Source organism: Physcomitrium patens, chromosome 11 (assembly GCF_059467195.1).
Source record: "Physcomitrium patens ecotype Gransden chromosome 11, ASM5946719v1, whole genome shotgun sequence".
NCBI classification, from domain to species: Eukaryota; Viridiplantae; Streptophyta; class Bryopsida; order Funariales; family Funariaceae; genus Physcomitrium; species Physcomitrium patens.
Genome location: NC_143420.1, coordinates 7,422,581 through 7,443,769, shown reverse-complemented (window position 1 = coordinate 7,443,769; position 21,189 = coordinate 7,422,581). Strand labels below are relative to the sequence as shown.

Genomic DNA, 21,189 nt, shown 5'->3' with positions numbered 1-21,189 from the left:
AACTTGACTTTTCCGAAAGCATTATTAATAGTTCTACCAACCAAGTAAAAAGTTATAAATCTAGTATAGTAAAACCCGTACTTATAGGTGCAAAAGCATTTATATACGCAGCAAAAGAAGGATCAACTTTTGCTATTTATGTTGCACCTATTTCTGAAAGCGTAAAGACTTCAAGTTGCATTCCAAGTCAATATCAGGATTATCAAGACGTTTTTGAGAAAAATAATGCAGATATTCTTCCTGAGCATCGCCCCTATGATTGTTCAATCGACCTCAAGGAAGGAACTCAGCCACCATTTGGACCAATTTACAGTTTATCGCAAGATGAGTTAGCTGAACTCAAGACATATATTGACGAGAATTTAGCGAAGAATTTCATACGCCATTCAAAATCTCCAGAATGAGCTCCAATTCTATTCGTAAAGAAAAAAGATGGATCTTTGCGAATGTGTGTTGACTATTGAGGACTCAACAAGATCACAATCAAGAACAGGTATCCATTATCTTTGATATCAGGACTCCTTGACCAATTGAATCAGGCTAAGATTTATACAAAAATAGATCTAAGAGGAGCATATAATCTAGTACGAATCAAGGAAGGAGATGAATGGAAGAGTGCGTTTCGAACCAGGTACGGACATTTTGAATATAATGTCATGCCTTTTGGACTCACGAATGCACCAGCTACTTTTCAACATCTCATGAATGATGTATTTCGTGAATTCTTAGACAATTTTGTCATCTACTACCTAGACGATATCCTGATTTATTCTAACAACGTCGAAGAGCATGAAATACATGTTCGTCAAGTATTACAAAAACTTAGAGATGCAGGATTGTACGCCAAGATGGAAAAGTGTGTATTTCATACTACTCAAGTTGACTTTTTAGGATACATCATTTCAAATGATGGTCTCATGATGGATTCTAAGAAAATCCAGACAATCATGGATTGGAAGATTCCAAGGACAGTAAGAGATGTCCAATGTTTCTTGGGATTTGCCAATTACTATCGGATCTTCATCAAAGACTTTTCACGAGTTGCAGCTCCACTTACACGCTTGACCAATAAAGACAAATTTCAATGGAATCAAGAAGCGGAAGCAGCATTTGAAGCCTTGAAGACATCGTTTGTATCTGCACCAGTCTTATATTGTGTTGACTTTTCCAAGGCATTTTTTATGGAAACAGATGCATCGGATTTTGCCTTGGGTGCAGTTTTGTCAGAAATGGGAACAAATGACAAACTTCATCCGATAGCTTTTCATTCAAGAAAATTCTCAGCAGCCGAGATCAATTATGAGATCCACGATAAAGAACTACTTGCAATCGTGGATTCCTTTCAAGAATGGCGTCATTATCTAGAAGGCGCTTCTAGTCCAGTCAATGTATATACAGATTACAAGAACCTCGAATATTTCATGTCAGCACGCGTGTTGAATCGTCGTCAAGCTTGTTGGAGTATGTCTTTGTCAAGATTCGAGTTCATTATTACTTATCGACCAAGAAAACAATAAGGTTTGTCCGATGCATTGTCTAGACGTTCTTATTTTGCACCAAAAGAAAGAGATGCAGCTTTTGAGCAACAAAGAACGGTCCTCTTGAAACCGGAGCAATTTCATCTCCGAGCAATGAAATCAACATTAACTGTTGATTCAACTTTTCTCAAGCAAATCCAGTCTAGTATGTCCTTAGACCCTCTTGTTCATGATATTGAGAATAATTCTTCCAAGTCTCATAATTCTTCTAAGTTTGAGTTCAAGAATAATCTATTATATTATGAAGGATGCCTATATGTTCCAGAAGGAGAAGCACGTTTACGTGTTCTTCAAGCACGTCATGATTTTCCAGCAGTAGGACACTTTGGATATAATAAGACTTTGGAACTCATATCAAGAGATTTTTGGTGGCCACAAATATGGAAGTCAGTCAAAGACTTTATACAATCATGTAATATTTGTTCAAGATCAAAAACTCCTCGTCATCGACCTTACGGACTTCTTCAGCCATTACCTATACCAGAACAACCATGGTCTTCTGTTTCTATGGATTTCATCACAGATCTTCCAAGCTCAAGATCTTATGATTCTATATTTGTGAAAGTAGATCGTTTCACCAAGATGGCACATTCTGTGCCATGTATAAAATCTATCACAGGTGAAGAAACAACTAAGCTTTTCATTGATAATATCTATCGCTATCATGGATTACCTAAAGATATCATATCGGATAGGGGAACTCAATTTGTGTCGAGATTTTGGAGGACCCTTTTCAAGATTTTAAAAGTGGACATAAAGCTATCTTCGACTTTCCATCCTCAAACTGATGGACAAACAGAGTGCGTAAACCAAGTCTCGGAGTAGTATTTAAGGTGTACCATCAACTACCAACAAGATGATTGGACAACCCTTCTGCCATTGGCAGAGTTTGCTTATAATAATATGGTACATTCCTCCATGCAACAAACACCTTTCTTTGCCAATTATGGCTATCATCCACGACTTGATGCTTTTGATTTTTCAAAAGTTGATAATCCTGCAACAGAAGATATGGCAAATCGTTTGTCAGAGTTACATGCAATAATGAAGGCGCAATTGAAGGAAGCTCAAGAATGACAAAAGATAAATGCATATGTATATCGTAAGGAGCAACCACAACTCAACGTGGGTGATAAGGTATGGCTACTTCGTCGTAATATCAAGACCACTCGTTCTTGCGACAAGTTGGACTATCGAAGGCTGGGACCATTTTCTATTTCTGCACAAATCAATCTAATTGCATATCGTTTACATCTACCGAAGACAATGAAAATCCATCCAGTATTCCATGTGTCTCTTCTTGAACCATACAAGACAGTGGACATACCAAGAAGACGACAAGCTCCACCTCTTCCTATAGAAGTGGACAATAATGAAGAGTTTGAAGTAGAAGAAGTCTTAGATTCAAGGCAGCGTCGAAATAAAATAGAATATCTTGTCCATTGGCACGGATATGATATTAGTGAACGCACATGGGAGCCAATGAAGAATCTTGCAAATGCAGCAAAGGCGGTGGAGGCTTTTCATCAACGACATCCATCAAAATAAAAATGAAAACCTTCTTTATAAAAGAAACAACATCTAGGCAAGATAACATTCTACTTTCAATTCTTGTTCGTAGCTTTGTTGTATTAGTGGCGCTCAGGAGATGGAGCACCAACAAACAATGGATTTAACTCAAGAGCCTTCATTTGCTAACCTACCAGATGAGACATTACGATTGTCACAACCTTCAAGACGATGCAATCGAGATGAAGATCTTCAAGAATGACATGTTCTTCCTCAAATAGATGGTGAGATACAACGCGTTTGGTATCATGATTTGGGAAGGGACTCCCGATGTTTGGTGATTTTGCTAGAGGTAGGAACAACTCCTGATAGTGTTCCAAATATTCTATTCGAAGGAAGTTACGAAGGCCTCAACAATGATCAAATAACTGGGTGGTCTTCCCGCCCTGGTATGGGACACTACCGATGGTTGAGAGGCCCTATCAATCATCTTTGAAGAGAACAAAGATCAAAGTATGTGGCGAATACAATTCGTCGCATCATAGATTTCCTCAACATATGATGACCGCTTCTCGTGGAACTCGTTTCTAGAAGGAGGGGTAATGTCACGACCATAATCATGTAAGCTAATAATTACATATAGAAATAAGTAAAAGTAAGTGAAAGTAAGTTAATTCTATAATATTTAATATAGAAGCTTCCTAGAAATTTCTTAGACGCTGCTTTGACTTCATAGGTATCTTTAATTGACTTTTTGGATTAGAAACGTGGTCAACAAGTTGGCCATGTGCCACACATGTTGTTAGCTTGAAGATCAAGCTAACTATGTGGCCCACACGTAGAAAAACTTGCCTTGTAAGTCAAGGCATGTGTCCTACAAAGTCAACACATATTGGAGGTCCTATAGAACGTCACTACGTAGCCCCTAGTTAGAGAGTATATATAGAGACAAGAGTGAAGGCTTCTTCACTCTTGTCAACTCTTTTCTTGCTTCTAGTCTGTTTTAAGGGTCTCTAGTTTTCTTGTCTTTTGGCAATAGCCATTCCAGTTTCTCTTTCAATATATATACTTGTTTATATATATATTTTTACCTCTCTTTGAGTGAATGCTCACTTGTTTGAATTGTTTTTTCATCGAGTTCTTGTCCTTGACAAGAGGTTTCATCCAAGTGCAAGGATTACATGGAGATTTACTCTCTTGTAGTCAAACTTAATTCTATCAAAATTCTTCTTGCCTTAACCACTCAAAATAATCTGGAAATACCTCAATTATATGTTAAAACAACATTTTTAAATGGTTTTATAGAAGAAGACATCTAAATAACTACTCTTGAAGGATTACCTTCTATATATACTAATAAGATATGCAAGTTAAATAAATCCATGTATGATCTTAAACAATCATCTAAAATATTATATCAATGATTAGATCAATATTTAATCCTTCACAAATACCAATGCGTCAAATTAGATGTAAGCATATAAATCAAAAGAGAAAATAATAAGGATTTTATCATAATTATAGTCTATATTCATGATTGTATTCTTATTAGCAACAAGCTTCTTTTAATTCAAGAAATCAAAGATATAGACATGTGTTAGAAGAAGTTAAGAATAGATTTTAGCAAAATTTACCTCAAGAAGTCAAGAATTAATACCTAGAGAGGACCAGATGTCAACTTGGATCAATATCAAATCCTAAGGCATAAAACTATATATCTACAGTGATTCTAGGATTCTTTTGTAGATCAAAGAGTAGTATTTGAGAGAAAACTAGAAGAGAGAGTTTTAAGCATTGGTTTTATATTGATTGAGTCAATATTGAATTATTAAAAGATTTTTAAAATTAGTGATGTTCTTGGTTGATTTAGATTTTAAGAAATAAAAATATATTTATAAATTTGAAGGTTTCTTGAGTTTTGTGGTATATATATATATATATGAAATTTGGGAAATGTTTTGATGTACTAGTTTTTAATATGTGTGAAAGTTTTAAAATCAATCAAATAATTAGATCAAAGTATCTGAAGGTTTTTGTGAGTTGAAGTCTTAGAAATTAGAGTTTAAAGGTCAAAGTATATTTCTAAGATCTTTAGCAATTTATCAATTGGATTGAAGCAAAAAATAAAATTATATAGATAATAAGCTTGTTTTCCAAAATTTTAAATGAAGATTAAAAGTAATTCAATAGTTCAAGAAGGAGATATTAGTATTGAAAGTTCAGCATTTAGATTGGAGTATGAGGTTGCTTAACACCCAATTGGATTATCTTACAAGTCTTTCAATTAGAAAAAGCAATTGATTTCATCTTTCTTGTGCTTGTTTTTAACTAAGTTATTAAAAAGTATGCAAATTTTGAGTTGATATTAATGGTTTGATTATTAGTTGTTGAGGTTCCATTTGCTATAGAATTTGTTAAGAATTTGTATAAGATCTAGGATTTGATTAGAATTTGGTTTAGAACTTGTTTAAGGTTTGTTAAGGATTTAGAATTTCATTAGGATTTCATTAATATTTGTTCTAGAATTTGATTAAGATTTAATTAGGATTTCAACTAAGATTTGACTTAAAGTTTGGTTAAGGTTCAATTATGATTTAAATTAGGATTTGATTCAAGATTTGACCTAAAATTTTATTAAGATTCAATTAAAGTTTCAATGAAGACTACATTAATATTTTTATTTTTATTATTTCTTTAAGATTCTTTGAATCTTTTTATAACTTCTTTTAAATTTATTTCAATAGATTAAAGTTTGATTGGATTATTAAAGATTATTTGAAGTTTATTTAAGGCTTTACTAGACTTGGTAGAATTATTTTTGCATTGTTATTTACCTTCCACAGCTAAGTGCCCAGTGCATTCTCAAGTAAGAATATATATAATATGATAACAGTTCCTAATATACCTAAAGAAAGTAATTTTTTGATACATCGTTTTCTTTGGCAACCATGATCCTTATTTTATAGTTGTATTACTTTATTAGATAATACTGAGAAATGTACTTAGGTTTTCAATAATATAAGTACAACTCTTCTTAACAACATTGTTATATTTCATGAAGTCTTGGTTGAGAATGCATTCAATACCTTATTATAAAAGATGAAAAAAAACTTGTAATAATAAGTCAGAATAACTCCAATAGAATTTATAATTAATTCTTAAAAAAATAATCAAATATTAATTAAGTCTAATTAAATTTTTAAATAAATTATAAAAAAATTAAAAAAAATCATAATTAATCTTAATTAAATTCTAATCAAATTCTATACAAATCTAATACAAATCCAATACAAATCCTATACAAATTCTAAAAAAATTCTAATTAAACTTTAAACAAACTTTATTCAAATCCTAGACAAAAATTGATCAAATTCTAAACAAATCTAAATCAAACTCTAGACAAATCCTAATCAAAATTTAAACAAACTTTATTCAAACCCTAGAAAAAAATTGGTCAAATCTTATACAAATATTTATCAAATATTAAGAAAATCCTAATCAATCTTAGACAAATCATAATTGAATCCTAAATAAATTCTAAACAAATTCTAATCAAATTCTAAATAAATATTAAATAAATTGTAATAAAATTCTAAATAAATACTAAATAAATTCTAATCAAATTCTAAATAAATACTAAAAAACCCCTAAAAAATCTTAAATAAATCCTAACAAAATTCTAAATCCTAAATTAATCTTAGATCTTAAATAAATTCTTAATAAATCCTATGGTAGATTGAAACCTTCACAATTAATAATTAAATCATTGATTTCAACTCGAATTTTGTATACATTTTAACAACTAAATTGGCAACAAAAATAAATATTTTTTAAGAAGATTTAATTTATCAAATAGAAGATAAATCCTAAAATCCACTTAACTATTGACTAGCCTCCTTCTCCAATCTTGATGCCAATTTTTCCAAGCCTAAATCTCTTAATTCCACTATTAAATACCTCTCAAAATTCACACATATGTAAAAAATTAAGTCTACTACCTACATATATAAATTTCACGTCAATTTAATTAGAAAATTACTAAAAATCTTAAGAACTTTCACTAATCTTCAAAACCCCATTTTTGAGACCTCAATCTACTTAAACTTCAATAAATTTCAATCTAACAATTTGATAATGATCAAATTTACAATACACAATAAAAACAACTTTAGTCAATTTCCATAGTTTTTGGTCTTGACTTATACTTCTCTAACCAAATCTTTATTCTTGACATCTTTTAAAAAGTCATTTGTCATATACAATGGCTTGAATAATAAATTATTCTAATAAATTTATTTTTGGCATTACCAATAACAAATCTTTGATGTTAACTTTTAATCTATACCAAAATTGATTAATAAAGGCCTTATCATTCTAATCCACATTGTAAGTGAGGTTTTGGAATTTAGCAACATATATGGTGGTTGAATATGACCATTGTTGTAAAGATATGCATTTTATCTTTGCTACCTTTTTTCAATCTTTTTTCCAAATGTAGCTATGAAGACTTTCAAGAATGTATTTAAATCATAGAATAATTAGGAATCATTTTACATCAAAGGTGTAAACTAAGAAAAAACACTCTTAAATAGAAGTGTACCTATGAATCCAATTTGAGTAAATTCATCAAAGTATTGAGAAGGATGGAACCTAAGATAAAGCTTTATTTATTGTAGAAATCCTCAAAACTTTGATCTTGTTCTATCAAACTTCTTTAACATACTTATCTTTACCTCTTTTATACTTATTGTACCAAGACTGCTTGGATTTAGTTATGAACTTGATTTCAATTGCACAAATTTTTAGCATAGACTTTAAATTTTGTTGTTGACCTCTTTCATAAGCATTGGAATACTACCTCCATAGTTGATATTAGAAATATGTGAAATTTCCATTTTAACAGTATTAAAAAACTCATGAAGATTTGTAATGGCTACAAATTTAATTTCACTTCTACCAAGAGTAGCATCCATAATTTTTTTTTCATAGATAAATCAAATATATCAAGACATCAAATTAGAGGAGAATAATCCGTAACTTCTATTATTAAATAAAAATTTCTATAAAAAAGAGAAGTTCTTGAAATAAGACTAAGGATTAAAAAGGTGTTGACAAGAGTGAAGAAGGCTTCACTCTTGTTTTTGTATATACAATCCAACTAAAAGTTACGTTCTATAGGACCTCCAATACATATCCAACTTGTGAGACACATGTCTAACTTATAAGATAAGTTTCTTATATGTGTATTACATAGATAACTTATTCCACAAGCTACTAGCATATGTGATATATGGCTATCTTGTTGGCCAAATTTTTAACTTACCAATCAACTACAAACATATCTAAAATCAAATACGCATTTATAAAGATTCTTAGAAGCTTTGCCACAAGTTAATATCAAATCTACCTACATTTATCTTCTATCTAACACTTCTTATCTACATAAATATGTAGGTCCATTGTCATACTATAAATGCTTATAGTATGTAAAAATTAGTTAGAACATATAATATGCTCATAAGTCTTGGTGTATGTTAGAATGGTTAATAAATTAATTTAAAGAGAGTGGATTTAAGAAACTTTATTTTGAGTTTTATCTTTTTAATTATAGCATTTCAAAAAAATTATAGAACCTAAATGTTAGTATGAAGCCTTCAGAGGAGATTAGAGCCTAAAGAAGAAATTTTTAACTAATAGGAGGTTTATTGGGAGGGATGAAAGCAAGGAATGGTTGGACGAAGGCAAGGAATGGAGATCTTCATTCCTATTGGTCGAAGGCCATGCCCAATGGACTTCAAGGAGGCTGCCCGAGGCCTTATTAGGGATTAGGGTTTCTCTTTCGAGGTCATTTGAGCTTTGGAGGCTAGAATCAGCAAGTTCAGGATTTTGGGTATAATTTGAGCGAAGAGTTTATGTGATTTCGAGTTTTTGTGAAGGAGATGTAAGTATTCAAAGTTAAGGTGTCAAATTTGTACCTACTGCCATTCTTTGAAGCATAACATATGCATACAAAGAGCAATGAAAGATCGGCGACTGGAGTTGGAGAGAACACTTTCTTGGCTACACTTTACATGTACTGTTTGACAAATTCCAAGTATAGATGAAGGAGTTATAGGGCATTGAAGACAGTACATGTAATTCAAAGGCAATAAGTAAGTCATTTTATTGATAATAATGGTTGGAGCCATATCTTGAGTTTCTGGACGAATTTTTGGCTCAAAATTTTCTTAAGTGTGAGTTATTAAGTTGAGAAGCTATAGATCAAAGTTTCATGGTATTTGAGTACTTATTTTGTGAGATATGAAGAAATTAGCATGCAAGTGTATGTAAGCTAGGGTTTAAAGCTATTGTTAGGATTTTGGTGATATCTCAAGATTCGTAACGAATTTATAGTTGAATTGTTTTGTGGAAGTTTTTGAAAGTATATCAATGCTTCATATAAAATTTAGGGTTGTTTGGACAATCCAATTGTGAGATATGAACTGTTGAAGTTCAGAAAATATTTCTCATAAGGATATATAAGGTTTTCAGATAATTTATCATACATTTGGGTGTTTTCTTGGTACTTGGGCTTATGTTTTGATGTAATTGCCCAAAAAGGAAAAATATTATATATATAAACTTGGTGCTTTTATATCTTATACTTAATTGAGCATTTAGTGGCAGCCAAAAGCCTAGCGCTTTCTAGAGGCAAACTCTCTCTACCCTGACACCGTAATAGCTAAATGAAAAATATATATTTTCCACCTCATATTTTTTCTTCTAATTTCTTGGGAGGTTCTTCTAAATATAAAAACCAATTAAAAAAGCCTTTTAGATTTTAACCAATTATAAGCTTTAAAAGTTGTAGCTTTTATTTTATTTACTAAATATAAAGACTCTATTTCTCCTCTAGTTGTCCCTTATTATTAAGCGTTGTTTATCTTATACACAAACATTGCCACATAATATCATATTTAGAATGAAACTATAATTATTAACAAATACTATGACAACAAATATTGATGAATACTTTTAAATGTCCTCATTCATCCGAAAGAGATGCTTAGTATTCTATCACATAAGTGTCTACAAGAAACATTCGCACAAATATGGTATGGGTACATTAACATATACAAAAACAAACAATCAAAAACTAGAATGATTTGTGCGTGATTTATTGCAGAGCCCTAATATTCAAAACCCATTTCCCGAGGGCCACCAACCCCTCAACGTCAATGACGACGGGGATGCTGCGGAGAAGCTTCGGTAGCAATACTGTCGGTGGATCATCGCCACCAACGAGGGATTGCAATCACCAAAATTATTGCACCACACAGCAACGAGAGTAGGTACCGGAAACTTTCTATTCACGCGCATTGCTGGTAGGACCCTCGTACTCTCTCTCAATACCCCCTCTCCCGCATTCATTTACTCATTCATTCACTCATTCAGCGGTTCGTTTGCGTTTCGTTTCGTTTCGTTTCGTTTGTGTGGGACGTTTTTGTTGAAGAGATTCCAAGATCGTTGAGTAGTGGGAAAGTTCTAAGGCAGTACCCTCTGGGGATTTTGTTGAGATTTAAGAGTTTGTGGTGTTGGATTCGGGGTTCTCTAGTGGATTTGTGGAGTGGTTGCTTGGGTTTTGGTGTTTGGTACGTCAGAGCTTGCGTGTTTTTTGGGGGATTTTGAATGGGTATTTGAGTTGGGTTGTTTTTTGTTTGTTTGTTTTTTGAGGTTGAGTAATGTACACAGGACAGTCGGATCATAGGCCAGAAGGAGTCGGAGTGAATCCGGGGTCTCCGAATGTGATGGAGCCCGGGGGTGGTGTTGCCAATGGGGCGGCGGTGACACCTGAAGGACATTACTCCCATGCGCCGAGCTCTGCGTTGCAGGCTGTCAAGAAGAACATCAACCACATGTCGGGTCTTAGCTTAGGACTGCGGGTCTCGGAGTTCGTTCTCAGCGTCATTGCCTTTAGCTTGATGGCATCTGCGGAACAAAACGGTGCGGTTTACAGCACTTTTACCTCGTACAGGTGAGAAGTCTGGACTTCACAGCCTTATATGAAATGAATCCTGTGGGTCAGTCATTCCCGTGAGGCAGAAACCTTAACTCGATTTTGTCTTCTGTTTTTTTCTTCGCGTTTTTTTTGTTTGAATCCAGGGTTTTGGAGTTTAGCAATTGCGGTTTTCGATGTTCTCAAATTGCAGTATATTTCCTCTGAAAAAGAATCAGTCGCTCTAATTTGATGTCTTGCTTCAACTTGGTCCTGTTTCTACCGCAACACCTAGTGTCGCGTGAATTTCATAACCCTCATCAACGTCGTTTGTTCATCGACTGCATTCCTTTACTCCTACACATTTGGTTTAGGGGTTGAGTACGAAGTGTCTGGGCATAACATCGACAGTAGTGGATTCAGCACATTGATGATTCTGACCCCGTAATAGCTTCAACCCTTGTATGTCGTCTTCCAAGTGTTGGACTCTACTGATCGTCTTCAATGAGTAGCTCATGCAACTTGTTTGGATTTCTGCAGTTTCGTACTCGCTATAAATGTGCTTGTAGCTTTATACGCAATAGGGCAAATTATTCTGAGCGTCATGCCCCTGGTATCCGGAAGTGCCCCAAAGAAACTCTACTTGTTCATTACCTTCGGATGTGACCAGGTAAATTGTGTTCTTTACCAAAGTCTCTGAAGTACGAGGATTGGTCTTAGTGACAGTGGGATATGGAGGATCAAGTACTGTCACGGTTCAAGCCCTTGTTAAATGCTCTTGGTCAACGGGCACGTCAAAACAAACATATAAACAGTTATTAACAATAAAAATAATAAGTCATTAAGATATAACTCATACCACTCTGAAAGTGAATGCTTGTACAGTTAAAAATCGCAGCTAACATAAATTGAAGGCTACTGTTCACATGTACGAAGTATGTTTCCGTGAAATGCATATTTAAAATTACGACGAGTTAGTTATTTTATTGCCACTATCTAAGATTACTTCTAATTAAATCTCAGGGTTTTATATTCCTCTTCTGTACTATTAGAGTAAACGTAAATTGGAAAAACGGCTACATTGAATGTGGAATTATGATACTGATATTCCTGCTTTTGCAGTTGTCAGCATTCCTTCTCATGGCCGCAGGAGCTGCTGGAGCTTCAGTCGCTATGTTAATTAATCGCAAAGGAGTTATTGACGACTATGGCAGTGGTTGCATAGATGGAAAAATCACAGTGTTTTGCGCACATGCAGAAGCCTCGATAGCCTTCACCTTCTTGTCTTTCTTTTGTGTTATGATATCGTCATATCTTGGAGTGTACAACTTAGCACCTTACCTCATTCTTTAATTTTCTGTGTGAAATAGCTTCTGTTATATAACAGTACAGATATACAATTTTTGGGGAACGAGTAGGACAGGTAAATGTAAAGTATTTAAGGTATACCAATTCGTAGCAAAAATTTGTGTAATATTCACTCTTTTCGATGGCTGGGAGAAATATACTTTTGGATGAGTTTGTGGTTAGTGAATTGGACTATATGAACGAAGTTGTTTGGACTAGCATCACAAATTGCACAGCATATAGCTTTATATTCCATTAGCAAGCTGCAATGAAAGTAGCACATATACTTCTCGAAACTGAGCTTACAAAACTGTATATAAATGCCACGAAACATGTTACTTGGTGATACCGTGATAAAAAAAAACTGTTACATCGTTAAGCAAAAAACCATTCCTCGGTAGACAATCAATATTACCAGAATTCAATGACCACTTTCCAACCCACCTTATAAAACCTCACTAAAAAGGCTGCAAGAAGGGATCCGATATTTCCCTCCAGTATGAGAACCTTAAATACTGTATTTACTTGCCACGGAGACTAATGAGCTGATCCACCACACTTGTATCAGCCAATGTGCTGATATCACCAAGCTCGTCCAATTGATTGCTAGCAATCTTCCGCAATATTCTGCGCATGATTTTTCCACTCCTCGTTTTGGGTAGTCCTGGAGCCCAATGAATTACATCTGGTGCGGCGAACGCTCCAATCTGCCAAGGGCGAATTGCACATAAACCAGTTACAAACTTCGTCTTCCCAGACACTAATTTGGAGGAAGCAAGATTAGCACAATCTGAGAGCAATTCAAAGCTTAGGATAAATTATAGTAACAGGGCACTACCTGTGAACGAACAGCGTTGACGAGCGCTGTGCGAAGCTCATCACTATACTCGACGAATTCTAGAAGGGTAACGAAAGCAAAGATACCTTGGCCTTTCACCTGCACAAAAGTCAAATATAAATTTACCAAACGTAAGCTTACGAGACACAGTCCCTATTCACAAGTTAACAAATACTAAGTAAAGAAAAGAAAAAAGTAGGTCAACCTTGTCCGGTACAGTGATTTCAAACACACAAAGACGAAGCAGTGTAAATGGTTTCATACCTCGTGATCGAACCCGACGACTGCAGCTTCAGCGCACTGAGGATGCGATACTAGCGCAGATTCAACCTCGGCTGTGCCTATGCGGTGTCCACTGCACCATCGCAGTCACAAATGAGGTAAATACTTGCCTCTAGGCAATAGCAAAGGAAACTTTTGAAGTTGAACCGCAGTCGAGAAAGCCTTGAAAACAACCAACCCATGGATGAGCACATCTAAGAAAAAGCATCAACCTTGCAATGCACAACCCACCTAACATTGATCACATCATCAACTCGTCCTGTCAACCAGTAGAATCCGTCTTTATCCCTGCACATAGCGGTTACGTAATGCTAACTATTGCAAGATAATTATGTGCGACTTTCCAATCGCAAAAGAACATATCCTTTTCTTTTTGGTTGTACTCACTGAACACCGCAGCTGCTTTCTAGTATACAATCATCAAAAGGCCTCCCAAATCAGTATGAAAGTAGACCTGCGGCATCCATCTCCACTGAAGTAGTATCCCTTGAAAGGAGCAAAATACGTAGTTTCGTATCGATCGTGGTCTCCCTGCAGAGTTCTCATCATTCCCGGCCATGCTGCCTTGATGCACAGGTAGCCACTGCATTCCCCAGTCTGTGCGTGCCCATTTTCGTCTACAACGGCAGGCTGCAGATGTAGCACAAAAGTTTTAAAAACAAAGAAAAAGAAACCAAATCAAAGTCGGTGAGAGCACTTTGTAATCAGGGACGACTTCTAAAGAAGAATTGAGTGGGTTTATTGTTCTTTCACTTCAAAATAAGATTCGTTTCAAAACACCGTACTACACAAATTATATGTTAAAGTGATAAGTGATTAAATCATCGCACCTGGATTCCAAAGAAAGGCAAGGTAGCAGATCCAGGTTTAAGACACCAAGCGCCTGGAAGCGGAGTGATCTGAAAGCGATGGCGTCAGCAAAGAGCTACTACTCAGCAATTTCGACATAGAGTGCAAGCCATAGGATACATCATAGATAAAGATTCAATTAAGAGCTTAAATCTATGGAAATAAACGAAAGTGCTAAAGCTCCTCCGCCAATGTACAAAGCAAGCAATAATGATTGGCCCAGGTACACACCATGAAACCCCCTGTCTCTGTTTGCCACCATGTGTCAACAATAGGACAGCGCTTATCGCCAACTACTTCGTAGTACCACTTCCATGCGCTTGGATTAATGGGTTCTCCGACACTGCCAAGTACTCGTAGTGACTTACGCGAGTGCCGTTTTACAGGCTGCCAGAACCACCAGGCTGATGATTAAAACAAAATGACCAAAAAAAACCCTAAAATAAGGTTCGAGATGATTGCTTGTTTCGGTTGCTTTAAAAAGCAGGTCTGAGATTGTTGACATAAATACCTCGTCACCTGACCGCATCAATGAACGAATTGCAGTTGGGGCTGTGTAAAAAATGGTCACGTTATACTTGTCCACAATTTCCCAGCAGCGCCCTGCATCTGGGTAGTTGGGGACCTGCTCACAAAGTCGCAAAAAAACTTGACTAACGCAAAGAAATGCGGCAAAAACCCAATAGGCTTCTTAAAGGAAACTTTGAAAAAAGAACAGATGATGAAGAGAAACGTGAAGACAAACATCTTGAGGAACGTTTGAAATAGATTAACGATGGAGCTTATGAACTGAATTTGATTGATTCATGAAGAATGCGAATGACTTACCCCTTCAAAAACAACCATGGAAGCACCATTGAGTAGAGGACCGTATGTTAGGTAACTGTGACCAGTAATCCATCCACAGTCTGCTGTACACCTGACATACATGATCATGCAACACATAAATATTTCTTCTCCTAGAGCATGATCTTAGAGCTGAAAAAAGGACTAATGAAAACATGAAACTCATCAAGGGCTTACCAGTAGACGTCGTCCTCGTGATAGTTGAACGCATACTTGAAGGTGGTTGCAGCGTAGACCATGTACCCTCCTGTTGTATGCAGCACGCCCTGCCAATTTTATGTTTCTAATTTCAATCTGTCTGACGTACGCCACAAGCACGCAGAAACAAGAACAACAACAACAAAAAAGAAAAAAAAAAAAAAAAAAAAAAGAGAGAGAGAGAGAGAGAGACTACTAGAAATCTGATGATAACGTGCAATCCAAAAAACTTTTGCACTATAACAAAACAGAAGTTAAGCTTAAAAAAACTATTTACCTTGGGCTTCCCAGTGCTTCCACTTGTGTATAACAGGAACAAAGTATCCTCTGCATCGACCCACTCCACTTCACATTCTTTTGAATGAGATGGCACCACATCCTGTAATGAAACCCCACAGAGAATATGTGAGTCACGATAATGAGGGGGTTTGTTAGTGGAGTGGTGGAGGTATAGAAAATCATAGCACGAAAGCCATTGACGAGGAATTACCTGCCACCAGACATCACGGCCTTCTTGCCATGCAGTGTCTTCTCTCTTCAATGCTGAGTTGTTATCATACGTCAAACACAAACCTGAAATGAAAAGACGAATAGCAGGTTCACAAAAATGAGAAAAAGAAAATTAACAGATCGTCAAGCTGGAAAATCATCAAGACAAAGCATATTTTTCAGATTCCAACTTGTGATTTTCCTTGAAGGTACCCACCAACTGAGTGACCGTTCTCTGCTGCAGTTTTCAACGCATCGTCAACGATGTCCTTCAGTTTGATAACCTTGGCGGCACGCTTCACTGCACTACTGGTCAAAATAATGTTTGGTTTGCAGTCCAGAATGCGCTGTGACAGCGACTCCGCAGAGAACCCTGCAAACACTACTGAATGAACGGCTCCAATTCTTGCACACGCGAGCATGGCGATAGGCAGCTCGGCCAGCATAGGCATGTAGATTGCCACTGCATCTCCTTTCTTCACACCTTGGCTACGCAAGTAGTTTGCAAGCTGCAATCAACAGAAGAAATAGACACCTCCATCAAAAAAATAATAATAATAATAATCTGAAATTGAAATGACTGAGACAATTCTGCGAAGTTGACTTAAATTCATGAACCAGAGCTCCCGCACCTGGCAAACACGTTCGAGCACTTCTTTGTAAGTCAGTGTAGCATCCACGCCGGTGTCATTCCCTTCCCAGAAGAAGGCCACCTTGTCTCCAAAGCCAGCTTCGACGTGCCTGTCGAGGGCGTTGTAGCAGATATTGGTTTGCCCGCCCTTGAACCACTGTCATCGATGAAAACAAGGACAAATGATCAAAACTAAAACGACGACTGAATTCAAGAGTCGCATGTAACACAAGTATTTGTGACTGATCCATTCAACTGACTAATTGAGACACGACTGCACCTCGACGGCAACGCGCCCAGTTCGGACATCAATGTTTTCGGAATACAATTTTCCTTCTGTTGTCGGCCATTTTTTCTTCCAAAAGAATGTGGATGCGATGTCGCCCCAGAACCCGTCGGGATCCTCCACGGATCGCTTGTACATCTCGTCATACTGCACATCTCATCAACAGCCTATCAGTATTCCGATGGGATCCAGGGTCGAAGAGGACTTTCAAAACCACCGATGGGATCCAGGGTCGAAGAGGACTTTCAAAACCACCGATTGGATCCACTGTTGTTGCCAAAAACTCCAAGACCAACCTCCAAACCTGGCTAGGAACAGTAAGTTTGAAAGTAATAAACCTCGCGACAATCTGCGGTGGCACGCGTGTTGGGTCTAGGTTGAGACTATTCCTTGAAAAAAATCCACAACCTAAGTACAACTTCCTCTGCCACAAAACGGATTTCAATTCTGGCACTGAACTGACACAAGTCAAGACATTGATGAAAATACTTCAACTAAGAGAATGTCGAGATCGTCTAGATTCAACGCTTCAAGATTGGACCGAGACCACCCCCGCCACCACAGATATTGCTCGCAAATTGTAAACCAAGCAGTCAAACCAAGCGACTGATTAGGAGGCAAACAAATCCAAGATCGATGAAAACCTCCATGCTCCTAGTTTCAAGAGGCTTCCACCGCCTCACAGCTATTTCCAGTCCCTAAATGCCCACCCCACACACAATGTGAGGCGATCAGAAGCCTTACTTGCGCCCGGGACGCCACTAACGCGCGCTGCCGAAACGCCTCGCTCGGTGCCACGAGCTCCTCAGCGGGATCGCTTACAAAACCCCCCACATCTGCAGCAGAGAGCTTAAAGTTCGGCCGCACGGATGCCAGGGTGCTCAACCCCATTGAGCCCACGCTTCCGTTGCTTCCGTTGCTTCCGTTGCACTCCACATTGTCAGACGCCATCGTCTCCAAACTATCCCCTCAAACTGCCTCAAAACGCAAAGACCCACTTCAGAGACAGAGGTAGAAGAGGAAGCGGAAGGGCTAGACTGAGAGAGTACAGGCTCTACAAACAACCCCGACAGAAAAGAGGCAGCGTGGGGCGCGGGAGGGTTGAAAACTTGGCACAGCCACTGGGCATGGACCAAAGAAAGGGGCGCGACGTGGCTCCTGTGCTGGGCAGCGGGGTGGAGACTATGCTATAGTGGGGAGCTTCCAAGACCAGCTTGTCTAAAGCATCCCATTGACACGACACCGTGTCAAAATAAAGTATCTGGGAGGATCGCGAGGGCACAGGCGTCTCGCAATCCCGTCATTGGTCCAACGCAAGCACCTCCAATCCACTGCAGGAATAATGAATCTCAAAAACAAAACATAATAAAAATAATCCAACGCTTCTCACCAACTACTAGCCTCCCTCTCTCACTCTCTCACTCTCATTCCTCTGCGAATTCCCTCACAAAGGCGCCGCATCGTGTGCAGCCATTCACAACAGAACCAAAAATATGCGTTCACTCTTCAGTCGCGCCATGGAATGAATCGATGACGACAGTCATCGTCCTCGGAGTCGCAGCAACAAGATGGAGTCAGATCCGCGTCTTCGTTGACCTGCGCACACATAGTTTGACTGTAGCTGGTAGGTAAGTTCGTGACCATGTCGGCCTTTCCTTACTTGCTTTCTTCCTTCCTTCCTTCGCTCGCGAGGCTCCCAAACGGGGTCACGATCCTCGCGACCTTCCCTCCGAAGTCTGAAAATCGAAACAAAATCCTGCCCATGTTGTTCGGCCTGTCTCTCCCCCTCCCGCCGAAGCAAGTGCTCTCCTCCTCCACCTCCGGCGTGTAATCTACCAACATCTGGCTTCGCTAGAGGTGAGATCCGCCCCGAGAAGTGAAAGTGGCGAAGCTTCGATTATTATTCCCGAGGCAATTTGTCGATGCGTGATTGTGGGATTCGGTTGGTAAGAATCGTCGCGCGTCGACGAGGGCGGGCGATCGCCGATCTCTGATTTGATGATGCCTGTGCTTCTCCGGGTGAAATAGGGCTTTGGTTTGGTTGATGTAAGTGTAGAGGAATTTGTGTGGCATTCCTTTTATAAGGTGAGAGTTTGTGAAAGAAATGGGTCTTGTGTGTGTTTTATTCTTATTATTGTTATGAGATCTTATCTATAGGACTTCCAAAAGAAAATCAATGTGATTCAACAAACAAGAAAATAGTGATGGAACAAATAGTAATTGGAAAACAAAGATTTGGTTTTAAGTAAGAATATATTCAACTAGTTACTTGATAATAAGTTTGGATAATTGCAGAAAAAATCTTGTGTATTTCAATGTACTATTTTTTTTCAAAACTTATTTTATTATATTCTTCTTGTCTTTACAAGTTATATTCTATTGTGAATTTCATAATGGTTATATTTGAGGAGAATGTTATATAGACCTAAGTTTTTACTAAAGCAACCAACCCATCCTAACCATCATGAAAAAGAATAATGATTTCTAGATTCATTTTCCCATTATTGGATCTGCAACCGATAAAAACCAACCACATTCATCACGATTACTATATTCTTCATCAAGGGTTGATCTATTTAGTAAAAACATGGATCTATTTAATATATCTCATATTTAATTGATCTTTTATTGTGTAAATGGTTTTAAATCCAATAAATTATTTTTTTTGATGTTTTCTAATGTATATAAAAATAAGAATAAAACATGAGTATGTAGCAATAAATATGGTTTTATATTCTATTCATGAATATAATTATACTACATAATTTTAAAAATTGTGAATAATTGTGTAAAAATTGAGTTTGAATGGTAACAATTGTATTGCATAATATATATATATATATATATATATATATGTGTGTGTGTGTGTGTGTGTGTGTGTGAATAAATAGTCTACAACATGTGCTTGGAGATTCTATAAATTTTGAATATTAGAAAAAAAATTATATATATTACAAAATAAAAAATTGATGTAGTTAGTGACTACAAAAATAAAATTGAAATTGCAGAAAATAAATAAATAATTAAACAATATCAATTAACATTTTTTAAGTTTATAATTAATATTGCATAAATCTAAATTTTAATTATTTTAAATTTTATCAAATATATTTTGTTGTGCATCTTCAAATGATGTTTTAGCATATATATTATAACATAATCATATATTGATGTTGTTCTTTACCAAGTTATCATTTTATCCAATTTTCAATGAGAAAAAATCATAAACTATCATCACTTTTAATCACTATTGTGATCCCATCACTTTGTTCGTTTTTCATGTGGCAAAATGAATATGTAGATGTAATTTGTGACTTTATGAACCACAAAATCACATTGAAGTATAAATTAGTGGGTGTTAATTCAAACTAACTAACAATTTGCCAATCATATTTGCATCTATCTTCATAAGACCAATGGGTCTTTGGATGATTATTTGACCAAATATATACATCAGAACATCAAAAACCATTCAAACAGCTCTTTCTTTGCTTTAATTTTCGTATATTTCTTCGTTTGAATAAACATTTTTCCAGATACAAAAGTTATGCTGTAATTCTTATCCAATGGTTTCAAAATTATTTATCCACAAAACTTGTGAGATTTCTGCAGCCTTTATCATGAAAAACAAGCTAAGAATTTCAGAGCACATTTTTAAGTACAACTTGAGTTGTATATTATGGCTTTTCATTTTAAATTTACAAAACTATCTGTTGAATTAATTACTTATGACATAATCCTGATTGGAAATATCAAAGGTGATTTATTTGATGATATTTTCAAATAATTTTATTTTGAAATTTTATCAAGTAATTTCAAATGTATAAAACTGAATACAATGTATGTATATACTTGTCAATATGTCTACTTTACATTGAAAAATTTGGTGTCTATCCTTGAAATTCGTTACATTATTCTGTGCAACCTTGAAGTTTGGTGATTGGATGAATTTTTTTAGAAAAGAATTTAATTCTTGATCATTGAAAATTATATAAATTAAGAGAATTCAGCAAAATGTCTTTGTGAAATTTCTGAAAGGAAAGTTATTCTAGAATTCAAAATTAATTTTGAATGTGAATTACAGGTTTATCTTTCTCAAAACTTATTCTGAATTCTAATTACCATGATTTGCAATCCAAATTTCTTAATTAATAAAAATTAAATAATTTGAAAATAATTTTTATTTTATTAAAATAAATTGTGTTAATATTATGTTATTGTAATATCAAAAGTTCAGTATTGAAGCAACAACATTTACAATTCATATATATATATATATATATATATATATATATATGTTTGTGATGATATTATATATATAAACTAAAGATTTATAATCACGAACATACTGATAATAAAACATTTAGATCTCAACAATTGTTTAGCTTGCAAAATGGTTTT

The 21,189-nt window shown here is 35.8% G+C and overlaps 2 protein-coding genes across 4 annotated transcripts; one reads left to right on the top strand and one right to left on the bottom strand.

Annotated features, from left to right (window-relative positions):
- The first annotated feature begins 10,276 nt into the window (after positions 1-10,276).
- On the top strand, positions 10,277-12,551 carry LOC112288756 (CASP-like protein UU4). Of its 2 annotated transcripts, XM_090254224.1 has the most exons (4): positions 10,277-10,411; positions 10,779-11,061; positions 11,563-11,692; positions 12,145-12,551. In XM_090254224.1, exons 2-4 carry the CDS (start codon positions 10,835-10,837, stop codon positions 12,373-12,375), a joined length of 588 nt encoding a protein of 195 aa, XP_090110350.1. In that variant the 5' UTR covers positions 10,277-10,411; positions 10,779-10,834; the 3' UTR covers positions 12,376-12,551. The 2 variants fall into 2 exon arrangements, with proteins under 2 accessions (XP_090110350.1, XP_024389052.1); XM_024533284.3 differs by lacking the exon at positions 10,277-10,411 and having other exon boundaries at positions 10,476-11,061.
- Positions 12,552-12,684: 133 nt separating this feature from the next.
- On the bottom strand, positions 12,685-18,574 carry LOC112288755 (acetyl-coenzyme A synthetase, chloroplastic/glyoxysomal). Of its 2 annotated transcripts, XM_090254223.1 has the most exons (17): positions 18,449-18,574; positions 17,533-17,762; positions 16,783-16,935; positions 16,504-16,659; positions 16,089-16,380; positions 15,873-15,955; positions 15,660-15,761; positions 15,362-15,450; positions 15,167-15,257; positions 14,850-14,963; positions 14,570-14,725; positions 14,320-14,388; positions 13,944-14,119; positions 13,721-13,777; positions 13,472-13,562; positions 13,208-13,306; positions 12,685-13,076 (listed from the first exon to the last, which is right to left on the bottom strand). In XM_090254223.1, exons 2-17 carry the CDS (start codon positions 17,737-17,739, stop codon positions 12,891-12,893), a joined length of 2,121 nt encoding a protein of 706 aa, XP_090110349.1. In that variant the 5' UTR covers positions 17,740-17,762; positions 18,449-18,574; the 3' UTR covers positions 12,685-12,890. The 2 variants fall into 2 exon arrangements, with proteins under 2 accessions (XP_090110349.1, XP_024389050.1); XM_024533282.2 differs by lacking the exon at positions 18,449-18,574 and having other exon boundaries at positions 17,533-17,982.
- Positions 18,575-21,189: the final 2,615 nt, after the last annotated feature.

Coding starts and splice junctions, on each gene's coding strand:
- LOC112288756 (XM_024533284.3), top strand. CDS start 10,769: ATGTACACAGGACAGTCGGATCATAGGCCAGAAGGAGTCGGAGTGAAT. Junction 11,062..11,562: donor AGCACTTTTACCTCGTACAG/GTGAGAAGTCTG, acceptor GGATTTCTGCAG/TTTCGTACTCGCTATAAATG. Junction 11,693..12,144: donor TTACCTTCGGATGTGACCAG/GTAAATTGTGTT, acceptor CTGCTTTTGCAG/TTGTCAGCATTCCTTCTCAT.
- LOC112288755 (XM_090254223.1), bottom strand. CDS start 17,739: ATGGCGTCTGACAATGTGGAGTGCAACGGAAGCAACGGAAGCAACGGA. Junction 15,258..15,361: donor CACGAGGACGACGTCTACTG/GTAAGCCCTTGA, acceptor CATGTATGTCAG/GTGTACAGCAGACTGTGGAT. Junction 14,120..14,319: donor TGCCTTTCTTTGGAATCCAG/GTGCGATGATTT, acceptor CTACATCTGCAG/CCTGCCGTTGTAGACGAAAA.